Raw genomic sequence first — 21,515 nt, 5'->3', positions numbered from 1 at the left:
GAAATATTTATTTATCCCCTCCTAATAGTGATGTAATGAATGCCAATTTTTAGGCATTCGCGAATGTGTATCTGTCATCGATATTCACGAATGCGAATGCAAATATTCAGTTTTCAAATTTGGCGCCATTTGTCTACGGCTAAAATTTGGCCGCTCACACGTACACATTTATAGTAGTTCTGGGTAGGTTACCAAAATCACTAACTCAAAATGTATACGATTTATTTTATTTTTATTTATTTAACCATTACACACAATACAAAAATTTAATGCATACTCCGCGGTAGAAATTATAGAGAGTAACTCATCGCTAGCTCTTGGACTACTAAGGAGGATGAAGCGTGCGGGGATCGAAAATCCATAGGCGTATGTATCTAGAAAGCAACAAGATGCAATAGACAGAGATAGAAGATAGATCGACGTTCAGTGTAAGACGATATAGACGATTATAGATCCTATCGAAGTGCATAGTGAGCGGCACATCATTTAATACAAGACAAATAATATTGAACCGTTATAAAAATCATATTATATTTTAATAGTGTTTTTATATTATGTCCGAGTCACTCTCTATAATTTCGATTGCGAAGTATAATAACTTTTTTCGCAGAATTGGTCTCTTCTTCAGAATAAACTTTAGACCTGGAGATTAAATCCTCTGGCTGGTAGATATATTTACTGTGTACACAGGTTTATAGCGTTCTGGTGCATGGTTAATAGCCATCGGCCCCTGCCGTTCTTGCCCTTTATTTTTGCGAATGAGTCGTTTCGAAATTTCAGGTAGTTCTAACCTTGATTGGAATTGGTTATCTTGATTCTTTTGGATTTCTATTGCCTCCCTGAAGAGTCTTGACCAAGATCTCTTCCCTCTTACTAGAATTCTGGCATTAATTAGCTTTATCGTGTGTCCTGTATCTGCTCTGTGCTATGCAGTTGTTGATTCTTTTTTCGTTGTTACAGTTGTGCTTCTTTAACCTTGTACTGACGTGCGTTTCCATTTGGCGAATGTATGCTTTATTGCATTTATACGAAATGCTTTATACACCAAGACCTTGGAGCAGATTGTGACTTCGTTTTGGGAATATCAGTCCCTATTTTGATTTAGGTGTTTTTGATGGTATTAATATTGTGTTTCCTTAAGATACGACCTATCTTGCCAGTACATCCTTGTATACAGATATGTTATTGCAAGGTATTCTTTTTCAAATGGCTTGTTCAGTATTCCTGTCCATGTGTTCATTTTCTTTAAGAGCAGATTGTACGTGCTGTAGTTTCTCGTCTAGGTATTGCGGCTCGCAAGTGACCTTCATGTTTACGGTAAAATGCTGACAATACCTTTCTGGGCTAGGTGGTAATGAGAATCAACCTTCAGATATTTATTCATGTTCTGTCAATCAATGCTAAAGGAAGATAGGGGCTGCCATTCCCAATATGAGCACCTACTTGTGATCTACTCCAAGTCTCCTGTGTATACAGTATTCTGAGTATGCGGACAAATATATACTGATCAAACGAAAAGACGCGTCAGTTAACGGAGCGCAAGTGTCACTTGGAGAACAAAATCTTCAATTGTGGAACACATGACAGATACAGGACGCCTAATACCAGAATTCTAGTGAAAGAGGTGATTTTTGCTAAGATTCTACAGGGTGTCAATATAAATCGAGAAGGAGGTAATTTTGATTGAGATGAGGCGAGGGGTTAGAACTATCGACTTAGAATTTGAAAATGACCTATTCGTAAAAATCAAGTACCGAAACAACACGAGCCAACGACTATAAACCATAATTTGGAACGCTATAGACACACACAGCAAATATAAATACCAGGCAGATGACGTAATCTCAAGATTCTTGTGAAGAAGAAAGTGATATGTCTCTTGAAATGTTAAGAAATAGAAACCGACGACGTGACAACGAGCCCGGAAATTGTTCACCTAATGACAATTGCCACGGAATTCTGTAAACCAAACGAACAACTGTTACGTTTAACGTTTTTTTTTTAAGATTTTGCCACATCTTGTTGTTAAAAAAAACACATTTTTCTAGGAGTAGAATTTTATTTCCTTTAAACTATAAGTCTTAGGTACATTTGAAAAATTATGGCCTTCGGGTTCGCTATTTCTTCAACCATGAAAACTGAAAAAAATTTACTAATAGGTATAAACTTTCATAGTCGTTATCTCCGAAGTTATTTTATTTCTAACATCGCCGTGATCTTCTAACTTTTCTTGATGTTTTTGTGCTCAAATTGTTGGCTTTTTCAGAAAGGGAAGAAGGAGAATATGAAGACCACGGTTGACACCAGAAAAAGTAACACCGCAGTATTCGGAACAGTAATCCGTCTTTGTCAAATTATGAATAAAATTCCCTGGCTTTCTGCTTCTACAGGTCAATACCATTTTAACGATACAAACTTATAACCAAAAGCCCCCAAGCTCAAGGCACAGAGTACCTAAATTTCCAAAAAAAATCAGTGGTGATCCTATGGCTTTCTTAAAATGAACAAAATCAAACACGTTTGTTAGCCGATATTTTTACTTCAATTATTTTGTTAGATGCATTTAACTAAATAGATTTTACGTACGAATATGTTATATTTTGGATATGCGCATGTTTGAAAAACACAAGATAGTGAAAACTGATTTCAAAAGAACCGAATTACTGTCCTGTACTGTGGTAAAGTCTACAGGGATGGCCAGAAGTACGAAATAAAATTCATATCTTTTGAATAACATGAACATAAAAAATATATCTTTTTTGCGTTAGCAGTGATAGGTACAGTTTCAAATTCAAATTCTTTATTTTATTCTCTGCAAATTCATGGGGGATAACACTGAAGATAATTAAATTTTATTTCACTTGTTAAGTAGGTGTTTTATACAACCCTAAAAACCTTGCTATTGACAAAATAAAACTTGTTTATTTGGTATGGCTGGATTCAGTTTTCTATAAGCATTTCAACGAGCCCCCTCACGCCTTGTTTCCATTTGAAAAAAAAGTAGGGGTAGCTGGGGGTTAGGGGGTTGAAGAAAAATTAATTATTATATAACCGAAAGATGGGAAAAAATCAAAATCAGTTAACGTGTTTCGGCGTTTTAAAAAAAAAATAACTCATTCAAAAGATATGAATTTTATTCCGTACTTCTGGCCATCCCTGTATAGACGAGCATTTTCTCGGGGTACTGAAAGCAAGACAATTTGATAATTTTCGACAAAAAAAGTCGATATGCTAATATAATCCTTACTATTTGAGTTCCACAAGAAAGCTCGTGTATAGTTTTTGTTTTCTAGTCTATGTTTTCTAATAATCTCTATAGCTTACGGTACAAAGTTGACCAGCGTTATTTGCCACATAGTCCGCAATAGATCTGGCTATTGGATCCGAAATAACGTGTTTTTTGATGTTTTTTTGAGATACTGAAACAGAAGGAATTTTCAAATATTTAGACAGATACCTAATTAAGCTTATTTTTTTTGTATTCAGGGGAAAGTACTTATAAACTGTTTCTTCAATATAATACAAAAGGTTTAATATTAAATTCTCTTTCGCATAAAATAAAATTTAATTTTTTTCCATTGTGCATTTTAAGTGATAAGAACTTATTTATTCTCGCGATAGGTACCTATTTTATATTTTAAAATGAAGCTAATAGTTAGCGCATGTGCTAAGAAATATTTATATGTTAACAAAGTCTAGCCTTGTCTAGTTAACTGTCTAAATAATTGTAACCACTGCAACCGCGTCAAAGTGGACCAAGAAGAGAAAAGAAGAGAATAACTAATGAAAGTGCTTAAATTAAATATTTTCCTGTAGTTTGATTTAATTTTTCGCTACTGACAATTTTAGGAATTAATTTTCAAATTAATTACATTTTGCAATTCATTACAATACACAATCTTAAGAAATAATTTTAGGTGGAAAATATTATTCCATTTTAAACAATAAAAAATCGTCCGGGCGTAAGTTCTTTATTTGATAGTCGATTGTTTCCTTCTACCAGTGGTGGCTCGTGACATTGAGCATAGGTGAAGCATATTCATTAATTGATTAAAAAGAAAAAAAAACGCGGCAGGCGAAAATTTTTAAAATTTCAAGGTCAAATAGCTTTAAATGAATCTGGAAATTTTTAGTTGCATTTGCAATATTACCGAAAAACTGACGTTCGTGAGAAGGATTTGCATTTAGTTTTACAAAAAATAGAAATATTAGTTCGGCTCGTGGACTTCTGCGAACATTAACGCACATCGTACATGTATGTTCCAAAGAAGCTTTGTGGTTACGACAACTCGCGTGACTTTCCCAAAACTGTTAAATCCCTGCTTATTCCACACGCCTGACTTTACTCCCTTAATTAACACGGCATACAGAAAAGTTTTTTTTAAACACTTCCACACAACCACTTATATTCCGAATACCATTCTTTACGAAACTTCCGAACTTTGTCTTTTGATTTCCCCCTTTTTTCCATATCGAGAGAATAAGGCATAGGTCTCTCGCAATTTAAAAAATCCTTTTTGTGCTTAATTCTCCATCTGGAAAATGGCGTTTCCAGTAAAATACATACTGGATCATACATAGGAAACATTTCTACAATTATCATACAAAACAAATATTAACTAAGAACTGTTATAATCGTGCACTGGGCGACGCGTATCGTATAAACTGTTTAAAGGAAGGCGATGACAATGCTGCTTCAATATCCGCGTCACTCGTTCCCCACGCCGCGCCGTAATTTACTCCCGTGTTGGCCGCCTTGTTGCCATGACAACCGCTGTAAAAACCGCTTCGAAGAGAAGCGGAATATAGACTGATTGCGTATACTATATGTTGTATGGTACGAGGTTGATGTTCACGCTCAACGAAGGCAATGTTTTTTTTAGAAGGCGTTCACTGCGCACTATTCTATTTATTTCTGCGTATTAAATAATTAAAGACAATACATTTTCAATATAGAATTATACCTAAATTATAAAATTTATATAAAATTAAAAATCATTTTAAATTGCACAACCAAATGGAAATTTTAGGTGAAGCGGTGCGTCACTTGCGTCACCTGACGAACAGCCACTGCCTTCTACTTAGTTTCCTGTGATACACATTTATTGTTCTATTTCAATTTACAAGCACAAATGCCATTTGATGGTTTAGACCGATGTGTTTGTGCCTGTTACAGTAAAAAAATGATTTGCATTCATAAGTAAACCGAAAAGTTTAAAGTATTGAAAGCTAAAACAATTTCCACCTTAACGCGGATACGGATTTAAGTTGTTTTTCTCAATAATAAATTCGAGAAATCTAATGTACTCTTACGGAGATCACCTGGTACCACATACTTCTTGGTGTTTGGATGCTGCTGTCTCCAAAGGCTAATGGAGATCTCTCCCAACGATCTTGCGTTGTCGTGACTTCCTTCTTTTGTTTAGAGGTAGTTCGTACACTCGTGCCGGGTCGATTTTCTGCCGTCTTAGAAACTGTCTGTCTATGTATTGCTATAGGAGCACTAAAAAAAAAAATATATGTAAAGTGAACCGACACATTCTCCTGTCAAACGGGATTGAAAAAATAAGAACATAACAGTAATAATTTAAAAAGTTTTGTAATTTTGTTTACGGATTGAGAATAAGATTCTGTCAATTTTCGTTTACGAAATTGTTCAGTTGACAAAAAAATTAAATGAAGAACGGAACATCGGAACAAAATGGTTGTTAAAAAAATATATATAAGAAATATACAGGAGGGTGATCGGAAGAATGTTACATACTTCAGCGCGGGTTCTGGCGGATTTATTATTTGACCGATTGTACTGAAATTAGATGTAGTGGTTATTATTGAGCTCGAATAAAATTATAGAGTCAATTTTGAATTATAATGTAGAGAGAGCCACTCTAAACTATTGAAGCCACGATACAATTAACATGTAGAATTTCATACGAACCGCGAATCACGATATGCATTTGATCAAATTTTTCTCGAAAACATTGCGTTCTGTGAAAAAAATATCAAGTGACAAAAAAGTTTCTAAATTCAATGGCTTTCTAGCGGACTAATAATAATTTTTAAGAAATTCAAATATGCGACCTAATTTTTTTTACTGCAAAGACAAGGGGCCCACGAAAAAAGTATCTTAAAGGGGTCCCTCGCCAAAAAGCGTAGCAGTGTCTGATATCACATGTCACAAAACTCCTGTGTACCAAAAGTAGGTTTCCTAAATTTGTCTTAAGAATCTGTGATCAAATTTTGTTGCATTAATTTCGGTATAGCGAATGTTTATACAGTGGTGCTTCATAAGATCAACTCAGCTTAATAATAAATCAAAATAAAGAGGATTTTGGAATAAGTTAAAATTGGAGCTAGATAAACATTTACGCTTTTTATGTTTCTGAAAAATAAATAACTATTTAAGCGCTGCATTATTTGAAAAAAAAAGTGAATAAATTTTTGTGAAATCGCAAAAATTGCGTTCGTACGAAATTTTTATGTTCATCGAAATTGAAAATTTTTGAAATTTTTGCCAAATTTTCTCATTAATGTTATTGTTATTAACCTGTGTTATTTAATTAGTTATAAAATTTTTAGTAATTATTTTTTAAACCAATTTTTAAATTTTATTTCTTATTTTAAAAGTTATCTCCGTGGGGGGGGGGGGTTGGTGGGCTCTAGGGAAAGTAGTTATATGTTATTTTAACGTCCCCTGAATAAATCCGAGAGATTGTCCACATAAATATGAAATATGAAACCAATGTATGTACCATTGGTCATATAAGCTGTGCCAGCACCCGATGTGGTATTATTCTTTATATAAAAAACGTTGCCAGCCAGATTTTTCACAAATTAGTTAATATTTTTCTCCATAAGATGCGCCCTCTGGCGACACTATATGTTTCATTTCATCAAACCTTTATATGTATACACTAAGGAAATAAAGTAACATTCCCATCAAAATTTTCACATTTTCCCCTCTTCCTTTGTAATGTTTCAACGAAAAGAAATATAGGAAAAAGGCGACTGAAATTAATTCCTTATCGACTAGAACAGGTGGAGGAACACTGATAAGACCTCAGAAGGGAATGACAGCCCCTAGTTCAGCCTTTCCTTTCATAAGGGTCACGTTATATAGAACTCAATTACTGATTATATCCGAGGGATGATTATTGTCTAACTCTAAAGGAAAAAGTAATTTTTTTCATGTAATTTCATTTTGTTAGTTATAAATAAACATATATTTGCTAATACGCCTTTATAGGTTTGATTTTTAATTTCCAGAATATCATCTGAACAAAAAGAGAATATTACTATTGCTGTTATAAGTATTAGAATTGCAGTTAATTATGAGTATAAGAATTATCATTTATTTAGTTTTTTATTCTATTATCATTTTTATAAAGGGTGTAAATAAATAAGTGCGAAAAAATTTGGTGGGTCTTTCATATAACAAAATCTCATTTACACATACAATCGCTTAAAGGTGTCAAAGAAAAAGTTTTTAATTTTTCTTCTGAAATAGGTACCAAAAGAGTGAGTGCCTTCTCGATAGCAGAAAATGTCTACTTAATTTCATTTTTATTACTCAATACTCATGCGGGATAAGTCCTATCTTTCCTCTTGTTTTTTAGGTCGTAATTTATCGCACGCGAATTGCCAATAAAACAAGCAAATAGTATATTGTCCAATAAGTGCGGTAAGTTGTCTATTGCCCACGAGAGAGGAGTTGAACGCACGAAGTGAATGCTTTTTAAAAATAAATTTTCGAATGTGTTACTTACACACTTTAAATTTTACGTGTTTTATTAGCAACTCGTGTGTGACAAGTAAGATTACCGCACGCAAATAAATAGAGTGGACAAACTGCTAGTTACCGACCTAAAAAACACGCGAAAAGATAGGACTTATCCGTCATGAGTAATTAGTATATTGTGCAATAAGTGCGGTAAGTTGTCTATTGCCCACGAGAGCGGAGTGGGCAATAGACAACCGCACGAATTGCACATACTATTTTTATTACGAATGCAATGAAATCTTAGAGTCCAGGGGCGAAGCTCCGGTGGGGTCCACATATTTTTATTCAATATGTTGACATAAATAACTGTCATTTAAATGTCACTTTTTAAAAATAATATTTTCGAGTGTGTAGGTATTTAAATTTTGCGTGTTTTATTGGCAATTTTCGTGCGACAAGTAAGATACACGCAAATAAATAGAGTGGGCAAACAGCTAGTTACCGACCTAAAAAACATACGAAAAGATAGGACTTATCCGTCATGAGTAATAAAAAAAATATTATTTTTAAAAAGTGACATTTAAATGACAGTTATTTATGTCAACTTAAATTGAATAAAAATCTGTGGACCCTTACCGGAGTTTTGCTCCTGGACCATTAAAGACACGTGGATACATCTTACAAACGATAAAAAATCGATAAAAAACGAAACGGCACAAATATCTCCAATACCGTTAGAGATAGGTATAGGGAACCTATACACAGTTCGAAGGAGTTTTAAATTTGCCATCTCCCAAAGTAAAAATATACTGGGTGTTCCATTTAAAATAATCAAGTTATTGCTGTTTAAAGTTGAGAGAAGTATTCAGCAGTTTTTTGAACACCGTGTATAATACTAAATGACGACAAATATAACAATTTATAACTTCAAGGATCTAAAATAGATCCTCTAAAACTGCTTCCTTAAAATTATTTTTTTATTGCTAATATTAAATTTCTACGCTATGCTTGCATTTTCACTAAAATTGAAATATCTCACAAACTATAAGTCCTAGGTATGCAGAACCTTTAATAAAGTTCACCTATTTTTTTACGGTGCTTTCAAAAATGCAGTAAAATACAGGGTGTTCCATTTAAAAAAACATAACTTTGATATGGTACTCTTATCCTGGACACTCTGTATATTTCAAAATATTTTTAAAATGTAGCCGTAATTAACCTACACATATCCACCTAAACAGGTTTCTATAACATTTTCCGTTTGGTCAGTAGCGACCGAGGCGTTACTGGTGGCCCACCCTGTATATGTATATCAGTATGTCTTAATGCATCTATAAAATGAAGTGCCATAATGATAGGCCTGCTATGGCTTTTTGATGGGTGATTTTTCGAGAAAACATTTTTTTATGTAAAATCTGATGTGGCTTTATCGTCATCTTTTAAAATTTTCCTATTTCAGCTACAAATGAATAAAATTCGAGAAATGGGGATTTTAAATATGTAGTGCTAAACCACAATCACTGAGGTACTTGTTTCTGAAGATGTATTACAAAAAAACACCCGCTGTTTTCACTGCATTTGTAATAAAAAATAGTATGTACAATTGGTACAGTTGTCTATAGCCCACTTGGGCGGATGAGCGCACTCACTACAACTTACCGCACTTATTGCACAATATACTATTCTGTCACTTTTTAGAAAAAAAATAACTACTTTCTTGGCACCCTTTTTAAGCGGTTGTATCTTCACAGGGGATGCAATTTTTTTATATGAAAGACCCACCTTATTTTTCCACAGGGAATTTTTTCGCACATATTTATTTACACCCTGTATAATCATACACCGTAAGATATTTTTGTACTATGCATAATTTTATTGACGCAAATAATCCACAAATACATTGAATGCGACTACAACTGCACCGTTGATAAGCATTTCATCATGAATATTTCTCATTTAGTGTTGCTCTGTTGTATAAAAGTACCTGTCGAGTAATAAAGTCTTTATATTTTTTTCCAAAACAACCTTCAAGTATTTCAATAAGGGTGGACTTTATAACATATGCTTGTTATGGATTTTATGTCATATTTTTCCGTAAGGTTCCTCTAAACAAGTAATCGACACAATTTATAGGTAACAGAGCAGATTTTATCAGATAAAAAAATTGATGTTTACTACAGTATTAACTGACCTGGAATGTTTCAAGGGCTTGTCCACAGTCCGACTTGCTGGACAGGCTGTCAGAAGCGGACGTTTTCCACCGGTAACATGGGCTGACTGACTCCGTGTCTTTTCAATAACCGGTGTACGTCCTTTAGGATGAATATCCCTTTAAAAATGATTATTGAGTAAGTTTATAGAATTACTTGTATTTAAAAAAAATCCATATTTCTAATTTTGATTTGTATAAATTAGTTATTGAAAGAAGTTAATTTAGTGTTGCTCTAATTCATAATTTTGTTTGCTAAGAATTATTAAAGTAGAGAAGACTTACTTTCGATGCTGCACAGTTGCTGATGCAGAAGCCTGTCTAGGGATTATTTTCGGCGATTTCTTCACAGTTTTCACAGTTTCAGATGCATCCTTTTTCCCAGGACCTTGCGATGACTTATCCCTTTTGAAAATTTCAGCGGGGGCAGTAACAACTTCAGTTGGCAATTGCTTCGTCTTCTCGACAGTAGGCGAATGCTGTCTATTAGTTTTCGGTGTAATTCCGGCCGAGTAAGCCCTTCTTCTTAAATTAGGTGACTTAATCAAACGGTAATCTACGGGTTGAGTCTGTTTTGCGCTAAGCGTAGCTTGTACCGTGGAGGGCCTACTTTTGTTAGCGTTGTTTTCTATTTTGGCGGGTAGATTTTGGGAATTTCTTTGTTTGACTGGAGATGAATCTATCTGAGCATAACGAAAAAGAATAGTATGGTTATGTGTGGATACAATGAGGTATTTATAATGAAGTTCAGCATTTTCGGAAGATTATTTTAAATGGTATGTTACTGTAAAATTTAAATTCTCTTACCCTTTTTTTGTCCCCTTCTAGTCTCGGTGTATAAAAGTAAAGGTGTGTATTCTTCGTCGTTGTTGTTTTCTTCTCTTGGGGAGCTCTCGCTGTGGATACTTTTACCGGTGTACTACATCTGTTCAGAGTTTTTTGCACCTCTGGCAATTCTAAAAGTGTTAAAGACGGCAACGTTCTTGTGATACCGTCACCGATGAGTTGATTTAATTGGTGTTTGTGAATCAGGATATTGAACATTCCACCGACCTTTCCTAGAGGATCGTGAGCTATTGCGGACATGACAGTTCTAGGTTCAGCTTGAAGCACGGCAGCAATTTCCGTAATTATCTGAAATTAAAATATCATTTCATTGTAATAAAATGATGAACATTTTCATTTTTTTGTGCCAAGTGGTGAAGACCAACATTGATAGTGATGCTTCGCTTTACCATAATCAGAGATCATTACAACTTTGATAATTTAACATAATGTATTTTGTATCGCCAATCATAATGAACTTAAAATAGCGTTGAAAAGTGTTTTATTAACACACAAAGTGTGAAAGCAGTCCATTTCTAAGCAAGCACTTTTAATTTACTGATTCCTTGTCCACGATCTATAAAAATGTTTATTGTTAATCTCTTAAAAGGCCCAGATTATCGAGACCGAGTATGAGTATTTTTTTATCACTTCAGATGTTTTTTTCAGAAAATTTTCACAGATAATTTTTTTTAAGATAAAAAAAATCTCAATTACATTTAACGTCTCCGCCACTGCACAAAAGAAAAAAAACTCCTTTCATGAGATTATTTCAAATGATAGCCTAAAGACATGTATCGAGTTTCTTCTGGATCTGTTCAGCCATTCTGAAGATCTTTAAAAGCATGTGTTTTTGGCGGTGCATCTATTATACTTTCATATATTCACAGAAAACTTTTTACTCAAATTATCATTTCCTATCTCCTGCGTCAGTTTGGCATCATATGTTACAAACACCCTGTATATGACAAATTTGTTCCATATTTTGTTCTTCTTTTAGCATTCTTCCTTACCTTAGCTTGCCAATGTGAATCCACTATTTTGATGGGGTTCGTTCGAACTAGTCTCTTCCCCTTATCTGTAATCCAAGGATGCACCAGCAACTCTTTAGTGTTGATTCTCTTGGCAGCATCTGCCGCCAAGAGTCGGTTCAACACATGCCTGAATTCAGGTGAGAAAGGTGACAGGGCTCTGCGGTGAGGAGAGGACAAACCCTTGTTGATTTTTGCCACGAGTTGTCGCCGGCGTTCCTGCGAGGAACTATACTCACACCTGCTGCTGACGAAGGGCAGATGACCTAGCACCATGCCGTAGAGGATGATGCCACTGGAAGAAAATTATTACATAGAATCTGCATTTAAAAGGTCTGTTTTGATCCTTGTGGAACGGTTCTAGGACACTTCAAGATTAGCTGACCATGGCAACCTGATTGAGTAACTATTCTGAATTGTTCTAAGGCTGCCCACTGACCAAACCAAAACACACCTAAAATATGTTCTGCTAAGGCAAAACCTAGAAACTAATGCCTAAGTTAAGAACTATAATCAATATGCTGATTTAGGATCTACAAGTACCTATTTGGATCGCTTTTTACCCTTAATATTCTTAATAATTTTAATAAAGGATTTACGTATAATATGTTAATCGCGCTGAGAGGAATTCTTCTGTAATTCTGTAACTGTAAAATTTATAAAAAAAATGGTTTTAATAAAAGTTGCCTGGAATCATGTAAAAAAAATAATTTTGGGTCTACAGGGTGTTCCATTTCGTACGGGCGCTACATAACTTTGTTATTTTAAATTGAACATGGAAGATGGCATTTTTGAATTCCTTGGTTAATATTAGGTAGGGTTTATTAAATGTATGTTGTTTAAAACTTACCGTTTTCGAGATATTCAGTTGTTTTTGAAAAAAAATTACGATTTCAGCTTTCTAAATGAAGCTAGATAGCATCTAAATCGTAAGAGTTAGAAACCTGCAGTTTTTACATGACGTTTTGGCATAAATTGCTCTATCTTGTCATCTGTGAGCAAAACGTATAAGTTATTCAGACTTGGAAATACTGAGACCTACATTTAATAATCTTACGAGTTTAAATGGAATGACCCATATTAATTGTCATGGGCGAATGCAAAATTGAATGCACTTTCAACTGATATAAGGTTGTCCATACTTATTACTAACAGTTTTTCGGAAAAATTAGGTTTTCTAAACTTCCAAAATGTAGCTATGTAATAGTGTCAATAATATACAGGGTGTTCCGTTTAAAATAAGAAAGTTACGTAGCGCCCACGCGAAACGGAACACTGTAAAGCTAAACATATTTTCTTTACATGGCCCACATGATTCCAGACGCCTTGTTAAAATCATTTTAACCTCTCCTAAAACCTCTTAAGTGGAACACCCTGTATATATATTTTCTTTTAAAGGTTTTGAGATGGGATTGTATATGCAATAATAATATCGGCTTTTTTAAGTGAGAGTGAGGCCGGTATAACATTACTTAAAATCAGCTTCGCAAAATCTCATTAACGTAAATTTCCTTTTCAGGGTATTTCTTTTCCTACAGACTCTGGAAAGGCGCATCAAATTTATTTCTCTGCTCGCTATATAACTACTTTGTATTAATTAGGGCTTAAAGCCGATGGCAAATTATGGCGGTTAATTAAAAAGTTTTGTCAGAATTGACGTTAGACTTGCGGAAAATTAAACACCGCGAAATAAGTATAAATCTGATGGTCTTGTTTGGGAGAACCGACTTTGTCTCACGCAGGCAATCAAATTTATAACAAGGAGAGGAATTTAAATCACGAAGTCATAGATAAAATGTTTTAATTTTCTTTTCATTCTGTATTTTTTTGCACTGAATATGAAAGTATTCGACTATCGATGACTACAGAAGAGATTTAATTTAAAAAAACATATAGTTTTTTACTATCAACGGATGAAGTAGGGAATGTCGAAAACATAGCCTAACACTTTACTTGCGCTTTCTAAGAGAAAAAGGAGAATTTGCTGCTCAGTATCTAAGCTTAGATACTGTGGACCTTTTTTATAGCAAATTTAATTTCCTATACGAATGTCACGCACGTTTTTGCTGTAAGTTTAGTATTTATGAAAAAAATGCAAAAATCGATAAAAATTAACATTCAGATTTTTTAGCAGGGAAACTGTTCCAAATCGCATAGATCGTATTATGGGCACTTTCAAAGAACAAAGATTACCCTATAATTATTGCCTATTGACAATAAAATAGTGTGAAATACAGCTGAGATATAGATAATTTAAAAAAAAATGTAGGTTTACGTGTTAAATGAATGGGAAAATTTTAAAGTCAAATAGCAAGTACTTAAAATTAAAACTAATAGCTGAAATTTGGTGAGAATTTTTTTTAATGTTTAAAACAATATTTCGTCAATGGAGCGAAAAAATATATACATAATTTTTTCAAACGAAGCACCTTAATATAGGCATATACCTACTTACAATAAAAAAATGTTTTGATGATGAGATGTAATTTTTGTCGTTCAATTTTGATGAATAAATGAATGAATTTAATACAAGAGATCAACGAAAGTGTCGAAATTGGCCCACATCGAATTTTATCGTTGATTTATAAAAAGTTTGGTACAGCGGACGTCGTATTAACATTCGTGTGACCTAAGTCTAGTAGGCGTCAAAAGCCGATGTTTGAAGAAGAGTAGGCTGACTAAGTTACTGACAGACTCCAGAGATCCACTTCGGCACCGTATTGTCTGCCTGTGATGAAGAGCTCGGGGGCTGCGTACTCTGGAGAGCCGCAGTGCGTTCGTAATGGGTTGTTTATGCTCCACACGTTGCTCAGACCGAAGTCCACGATCTTGATTTGGGTTTGGATGGAGTTCAGCATCACGTTCTCCATCTTTAGGTCTCTGGAATAAATCAGAATTTCAGGTTATGTATTTTATCAACGTTTCTTAATTTTGTATTAAAATGCAAAAAGTTCAGAACATTTAGGTCTTTGATATCCTGCTGTATCTCTTAGAATTTATTAATTCTTAAAATTTACATATGTTGACTGAATTAGTGAATTTTAAATCATTAGAATTCACCGCTGTTCGATATAATTAAATAATCTTGTCACTGTAATATGCGAAAGACAGAATACTTCAGAAGACTCTTATGCAGTAATTGGATGAAAAGTAAATTCGATGTTTTCTACTACTTAGATTATTGTTTAAAAATGAAAGCATTATTATTTAAAAAGTTTGGCAAATTATTTATTTTTTTTATAAACTAGATCCTAGAAATTTGCAGGGCCGTATTTAAAAAAATGAATTTGACGATGGTCCTGGAAATACGAAACGTTGCATATAAAAATTGATTATGCCATTCGATAAAGAGCAAAAAGCTGTCATGAGAAAGTGTTCTTCTTTTTTCAATATCACCTTAAACAAGACTGAAATGAAACAAAAACGGATATCTAAAATCTCTGTATATGTAGTGAGAAGCGAATTTGCAACAGCCTGTATTTCCAGCACCTAATTCCAGGATTACAAAAAAACTGTAAAAATCGCTGAAAACTTACAGTCACTCTAACTACATACACTTATCTATATATCAACAACACTATACCGAGTTATTGTTACAAATTTTCTCTTTTTTGGTAATCGAAAAACCATAATTATTTTCCGTCCCTATTCACACAAATTCATCATCTACGCTATCTGCCCTTGTAATCGTGGAATGCTCGGATCACTTCTATTCAGCGCAGAAATGTCCAACCTATATAACGACAAAAAAATCACTTCGATTGGCCCACCCTTGCTCCCAGTGACTGCGACCAAACATTTGTTACATTTTCAAAGTTTATTAATTAAAGTTACAGATAAACAATGCTTTGAAATTATCAAGTCAATTACATATATATTGTATAATAACAAGTCCTTGCTAATAATACGATGTAAATAAATAAATGAAATGGAATATGTAGCCACAAAATAATTAGCTTTCTCCAGTAATACAAATAAAACTTTCTGACAGCTTAAAGACTTTAAATTCATAAATCCGTCATTTTCTGGGAAAATCCTTGGTCGACTTTGAAATACAAATTTAAATATTAATGTAAGATGTCCCACAGTAGCTATTATCATTAAAATGTCCAGAAAACCTTAAAATAACTTTAATTTCAGTGCAGAAAATTTAGCCCTTATTGTTTGTGAATTTACTTCCAAACATTTTGGTTGTACTCCAACTTGTTTATAACAACTTAAAATATTAATTAAACTAAAATTAAATATCGGCATTTGCCGAAAATCTATCTGCTTTTTCGAAACATTAACAACTTTCCACAGTGCGCGATATAATGTGATGTGTATTTTTGTATTTTGTACAATGTGTTTCTTCTAGTGTGAGATTTTTTGGAACATAACCCTTGATTGATTCTTTTGCCGCATGGGTTTATTTCATTAATTTTAAATTTTTTTCACAGGTGGCAAAATACCCAAAAGTAAAGAAAAAAAAATCATGCGACAAATAAATAACTTCAGACAATACAGAAAAAATGGTACGGCAAAATATTGACTAAAAAAATAAGATCGACTAAGTTTTTGAAAATGTGCCAGAGAGTTGTACTATTATTTTTATGCGCAGAACCACATTTTATTGTTTTCAATAATAGCTGTACCAGATTTGAAAAAATGTTGCGGCAAAATATTGACTAAAAAGATAACTTTGACTCAGTTAATATTAAGTTTTTGAAAGTGCCAAAGAGAGTTGTATGTACTATTATTTTTATGAGCAGAATCATCTAAATCAACTGCTCTTATGGGTATGGGTTTTTTGTCTAGGCATAGCTATGAAGTAATGGACTCGTGCAGCCCAGCATCTTGTAATTCAGTTATAAATATCAGTAGCGAAGTGATCTTTAATTCATTTGATCTTTTTGTGTTAATGTTGACTAAAGAACACCCTGAAAAGGCTTAATAGTTGAATTATGGGACAGTCTGTATATACGAAAAAATGACTAGAATTAAAGAGTTCTGTAAAAAAAACTAAAACTGTACTAAATTTGTCCTTTAGCGCAGCATTTTGGACATAACCAAATTTATCTAACTCGACTTATTTTAATATAAAAAATATGTGGAGGCTCCACACGGAATATTAGGATAAGCCACATGTACAATTCTTTGTAACTTTGTGACTGAAAGAGATACAGTTTTGCTACAAATGGATGTCTCCCAATTCTTTAATTAAATATGACGAAATGGCGTAACAAAAACAGCGGCAAGAATCCCAAAGACAAATTTTATCACGCGAGAGAAGACAAAACAATCCTACAATATGCACTCAGACCCAGCGGAAATTATTTATAAAAGTGTACTATGTAAGATGACAAATGCTGAAACTTCCAAGACTCGACGTCTGGTCGAGAATTAATATTGCTTTGTTAAAACCGGTAGTGTCATTAAATATTGTATTTTGTATTTAGCTGAGTGTTTGGGCATCTCACCATTCATTTGAAATATTTTCCTGTTTCTATTAGACACCGTGTTCATTTTTCATGGAGTCACCATTATATCTATGTTATTTGAAATTGAAACGTTTTGAAATTTTGGTATGAAATAAATATATAACTAAATATGATATTAATTCTAAAGTTAAATCGGGGCTGATTTTAAAAAAACATAACCTATTTATTTTTCTCTTAAACTAAATGTCACATTTCAACTTAACATACCCAGAAACTTCTCTCTACCAAAGTTGACCAAAACATTTTTAAATGGGTATCGAAGCAGTTAGTTTTTCTTTAAATTTTTTTAGAGTAACCGTTAAAAACCAACAGTCACCCGTTTTTGTTTAACAATTTTTGTATGTAACCTTATGCCAAAAATTTCCATAATGCTGGGCCACACTAACGTCCAATATCTTGATGACAAATAAAATGGTTGGCAGCTTTGTCGTTTGTTTTGAAGTGGCGTAATATTTTCGCAGCCACCTAGCTAGCAGTTAAGTACGAATACGTACGATCTATTTCAGTAGAGTATCCAAATAACTTCAAATAACACAAAAAGTAGAAGAGAAAAGTATAAGGAAAATAGTATGGATGGAAAGAGAATAAAATTACATATCCAAATTTGAAACAAAAAATCGAGTTTAGATGGTTTCCAGTAGCTTCTGATTTTTAATTTGTTTTCCTAAAACCCTAAATATCTCGAAAACGGATAACACAGCCACAAAAAAAAGTTGTCTGTACTTTTCATGGTATCAGAATTGAGCTATCACATCACAGGAATTTCCTAACCTCAAAAAAAACGGGTCAAAAATAGCAAAAATTCACGAAAAAGTGCTAGGAAAAATACAAAATTTTTTTTTCTATATTCAAATGTGCATTTATATGGTTAAGATCCCGCCGAACGTGAGTCCGCGGTCAGAATTGATGGTTCTTTTTCTAACCTAAAAAATGGGTCAATTAACATATCACACATATCAGATATCATGAATTTTAAAAAAATAACAGATTTGCACCAAATTGGGTATACGGGGATTTTCGGGGTCGCTAATCACGGATCCGAGGTCAATTTTGCAAAATTCAAGATTACGGATAACATATCGCACCTCCGCTAGAAAGGAGTCACAACTCGAAAAAAATGGTTTTGAGAAAAACTGTTNAAACCATTTACTAAGTATATCTTGGCAAATGTCAAAATTTGAAAAATACTATAATATAATAAAATAATAAATAAGAAGAAATTGTCTGTATTTATTTGTGGCATTATAAATGTTTGTTATAATTTGGATATTATTATATTTGGATATTTTGCCAGTTTGAAGAAAAAAAACTGGAAAAATAAACCTTTGTACTGATAGGGACAGTCAAGTGTCAATACTGAAAACTTTTGCCTAATAGTGAGATGCAAGAGACATACATCTACATGTATAAGTCCGGTTACGCACTGGAAAAACAAATGCACATCACAATAACACTGACGTTTCTGAAACCTCTAGTTTCGTTATCAAAGCAGAAGTGAATTAGAAAAGTACTGAATATTAGTTTTTCGCTACATTTTCTGTTTAACTAAATAATCTGTTCTCAAAAGTATTGACACTTGACTATTCCTATTTGTATGAGGGTTTACTTTTAAAATTTTTAAAATAATATAATATAGAGGATATAAGTGAGAAGTCGTTTCCATACGATGGATGGCGCTGTAATCAGTTCACAAAGTATAAAGTGTTGCCTACTCATTAGTAAGCTTCCAAAACGTTACGTGGCGCTGTTTCGCGGTTTAGTGGCAAAATTAGGGATATTTCATTCTACGTTATTACTATATTTTCTATGACTACAGCCGAAACGAATGGAATCGAGGCGCGTCGAATAGAGCAGCATTTTTTGAAAAGTGCGTTCATCGAGACGCATCGAGGAGAGTCGAATCGGTCAGTCAATAGTCGTATAGTTGGTCAGGATATTTCTCTACCAGAGATATTAACAGTTCCTCATTCATTTCAAAAAAGTAAAGTAGAAAAAATCAAAGAATACGAAGAAATTATAAAACACATGTCTATCGCGTCGTTTCACGTCTATGCATCAATCGCTCCTCCGCGTCGACTGAGGTGCGCCGAATTGAGTCGAAACGCGTGGCCGCAAAAATTCGCTCAACGAGCAATGCGCCCGGGAAAATCGGCTAGGTGCGTTGCGGCTCTTCAGTGGTCGACGTAGATTCAGACGACACTAATTGTAACAAGATTTCGCAATGTTGCCAATATAAATCGAACTAGAATTTAGTTGCTTACCAAATTTTATTGTTTAAATTTAGTTGGTATCAATTGAGTTTCACGAGTTTCTGGTGGAGGTAAAATAACCTCACTTTAAATAAGGTTCGTTTGTTTATTTTTTAATAGTTTATGGATTATAGAAAACTTAAGGAAAGTGCCATTCGTTCACATTTTTATTTGTTTTTTTTTTTTTATAGCTACATTGATTATAATGAAAGCGTCTCCGACTTACATATCATACATTTTTTATCATTAAAAGAATTGTTTTTTTTTGTTTCCACATTTTACTATGTATATTTTGAATATAAGACAAACATATAAATATTGTTTATATATAATTTTTTTAATTTCCGCATTTACACTCTACGTCTTGAGTATATTGATTTATATTTTGTATAATTTTTACCAAATGTTATTGCTTTTGTTTACATACATTGGCTTTTCTGTTACCATCAGAAAAATTCATTAGTAAACATTTTGTATAGCAATAAGTCTAGAATTTCTGTAAATGAATCTAAATAAAAATCAAACTATTATGTCTTTTAATTTGCATTTAATATTACACTTTTCCTAAAAAAAATTGCAGCGGTGTTATCAGCCAGGGGTTGATTGTTGATTGTTGTGATTGTGAAATGTGAAATCATTGTCAAACTGCAACTACTGATCCTTCTGATCTATTCATCTGCACTGCCCTCTCATTTTTTCTGCATCGACCTTTTAATTCCTGATACCGCACAATTGTTGTTTTACCTTAGCACATTAACATTTTTAGGTATATATTAAGATAATCATTAAGGAATATTGCCACGGTAAAATAAATATACTTTGTGTGTCCTTTCTAACCTAAAAAAAAAATATTTTGGTGTTGATTGAAATATTCGCTCAATATTTCAGTCAACGTTTTTAGTCTTTAATACTTATTGCACCAATTCACTTACCTTTAATAAACCTATTTAGCAAAATAAACTAAACAATATAATACTGTTATAACTTGGTAAAAGTTAGTATTTTAGTAGATGACATTTTGTGATTTTAAAATTATTATTTGTGGAAAATATAAGATCGTGATATACAATTAATTTTACGTTACATTTGCATAAAAAAAACAAGAAAAAGTACCACAAAATTTAACGCTTAATTTATTATTATTGGGTGTCATTATGCATTCATATTACTACTTTAGTATTATTTTATTTAATGAGAACTACCTACAAAGTATTTTAAATTTTCCCGCGATACCACTTTGATATTAAACTGACTTTGGTAAGTAACTAGATATGTTAAGTTGACAACGCTGCGAAATCTTGTTACAATTAGTGTCGTCTCGTAGATTCATCTAATTATATGGGAGGCGAATTTTTGCGATTCGATTCGATTCGACTCGGCGAGTCTAGTGGACGCTAAGCTTAAATCTTGCTGCATATTTAACTCATTAAGGACGTTTTTTGACTTGTGACTCTTTTTTTGCGGGGGTGCGATATGTCGCATGAAAAGTACAGACAACTTTTTTTTTGTGTGGCTGTGTAATTTTAGGAATACGGAAACTTGATGGAAATCACTTTAAAATGAAGGGTAGAATCCAAAAATGTAAAAATATACTTAATGTACTATTTAAAATAACAAAATTGACGTCAACTTCCGGTATAACCGGAAGTGTTACAGGAACAAAATTATTAGATTTGAAAAGAACACACTCAAAAACCCTAGTGCGCCAATTTTCAAAACTTAAATCGAAGTAGGTTCTGAAATAATCTTATAGGACACTCACTTTGAGCCACTGGCTATAGTGAGACCCATTTCAAATTGACATACCCTTATAAAAAATGCATTTGTTGACTGATTTAATTATGGTTCTTTTTGAAAAACAGAGCTTAAAAAATAAATTCCATTATATTACAAAATTTAACAAAAATTGTTTAGCGATTTGGATTTTATATGAATAAGCAACTAACTCAGTAAAAAAATAAATTTAAGTTGTCAAAAATGAGCATAGAAGTAACCACCTAC

General features: G+C 33.2%; 1 protein-coding gene across 1 annotated transcript; it reads right to left on the bottom strand.

Moving 5' to 3' along the window:
* Positions 1-3,303: 3,303 nt before the first annotated feature.
* LOC108908102 (probable serine/threonine-protein kinase HSL1) lies at positions 3,304-21,305 on the bottom strand. The gene is made up of 8 exons (XM_018712024.1): positions 21,277-21,305; positions 14,477-14,665; positions 11,768-12,080; positions 10,737-11,063; positions 10,215-10,612; positions 9,912-10,049; positions 5,337-5,503; positions 3,304-3,419 (listed from the first exon to the last, which is right to left on the bottom strand). The coding sequence occupies exons 1-8, from the start codon at positions 21,303-21,305 to the stop codon at positions 3,304-3,306; spliced, it is 1,677 nt and encodes a 558-aa protein (XP_018567540.1).
* Positions 21,306-21,515: the final 210 nt, after the last annotated feature.

This window comes from Anoplophora glabripennis, unplaced genomic scaffold (genome assembly GCF_000390285.2).
Source record: "Anoplophora glabripennis isolate ALB-LARVAE unplaced genomic scaffold, Agla_2.0 scaffold311, whole genome shotgun sequence".
In the NCBI taxonomy this organism is placed as follows: Eukaryota; Metazoa; Arthropoda; class Insecta; order Coleoptera; family Cerambycidae; genus Anoplophora; species Anoplophora glabripennis.
This window is presented reverse-complemented; position numbering and strand designations above follow the sequence as displayed.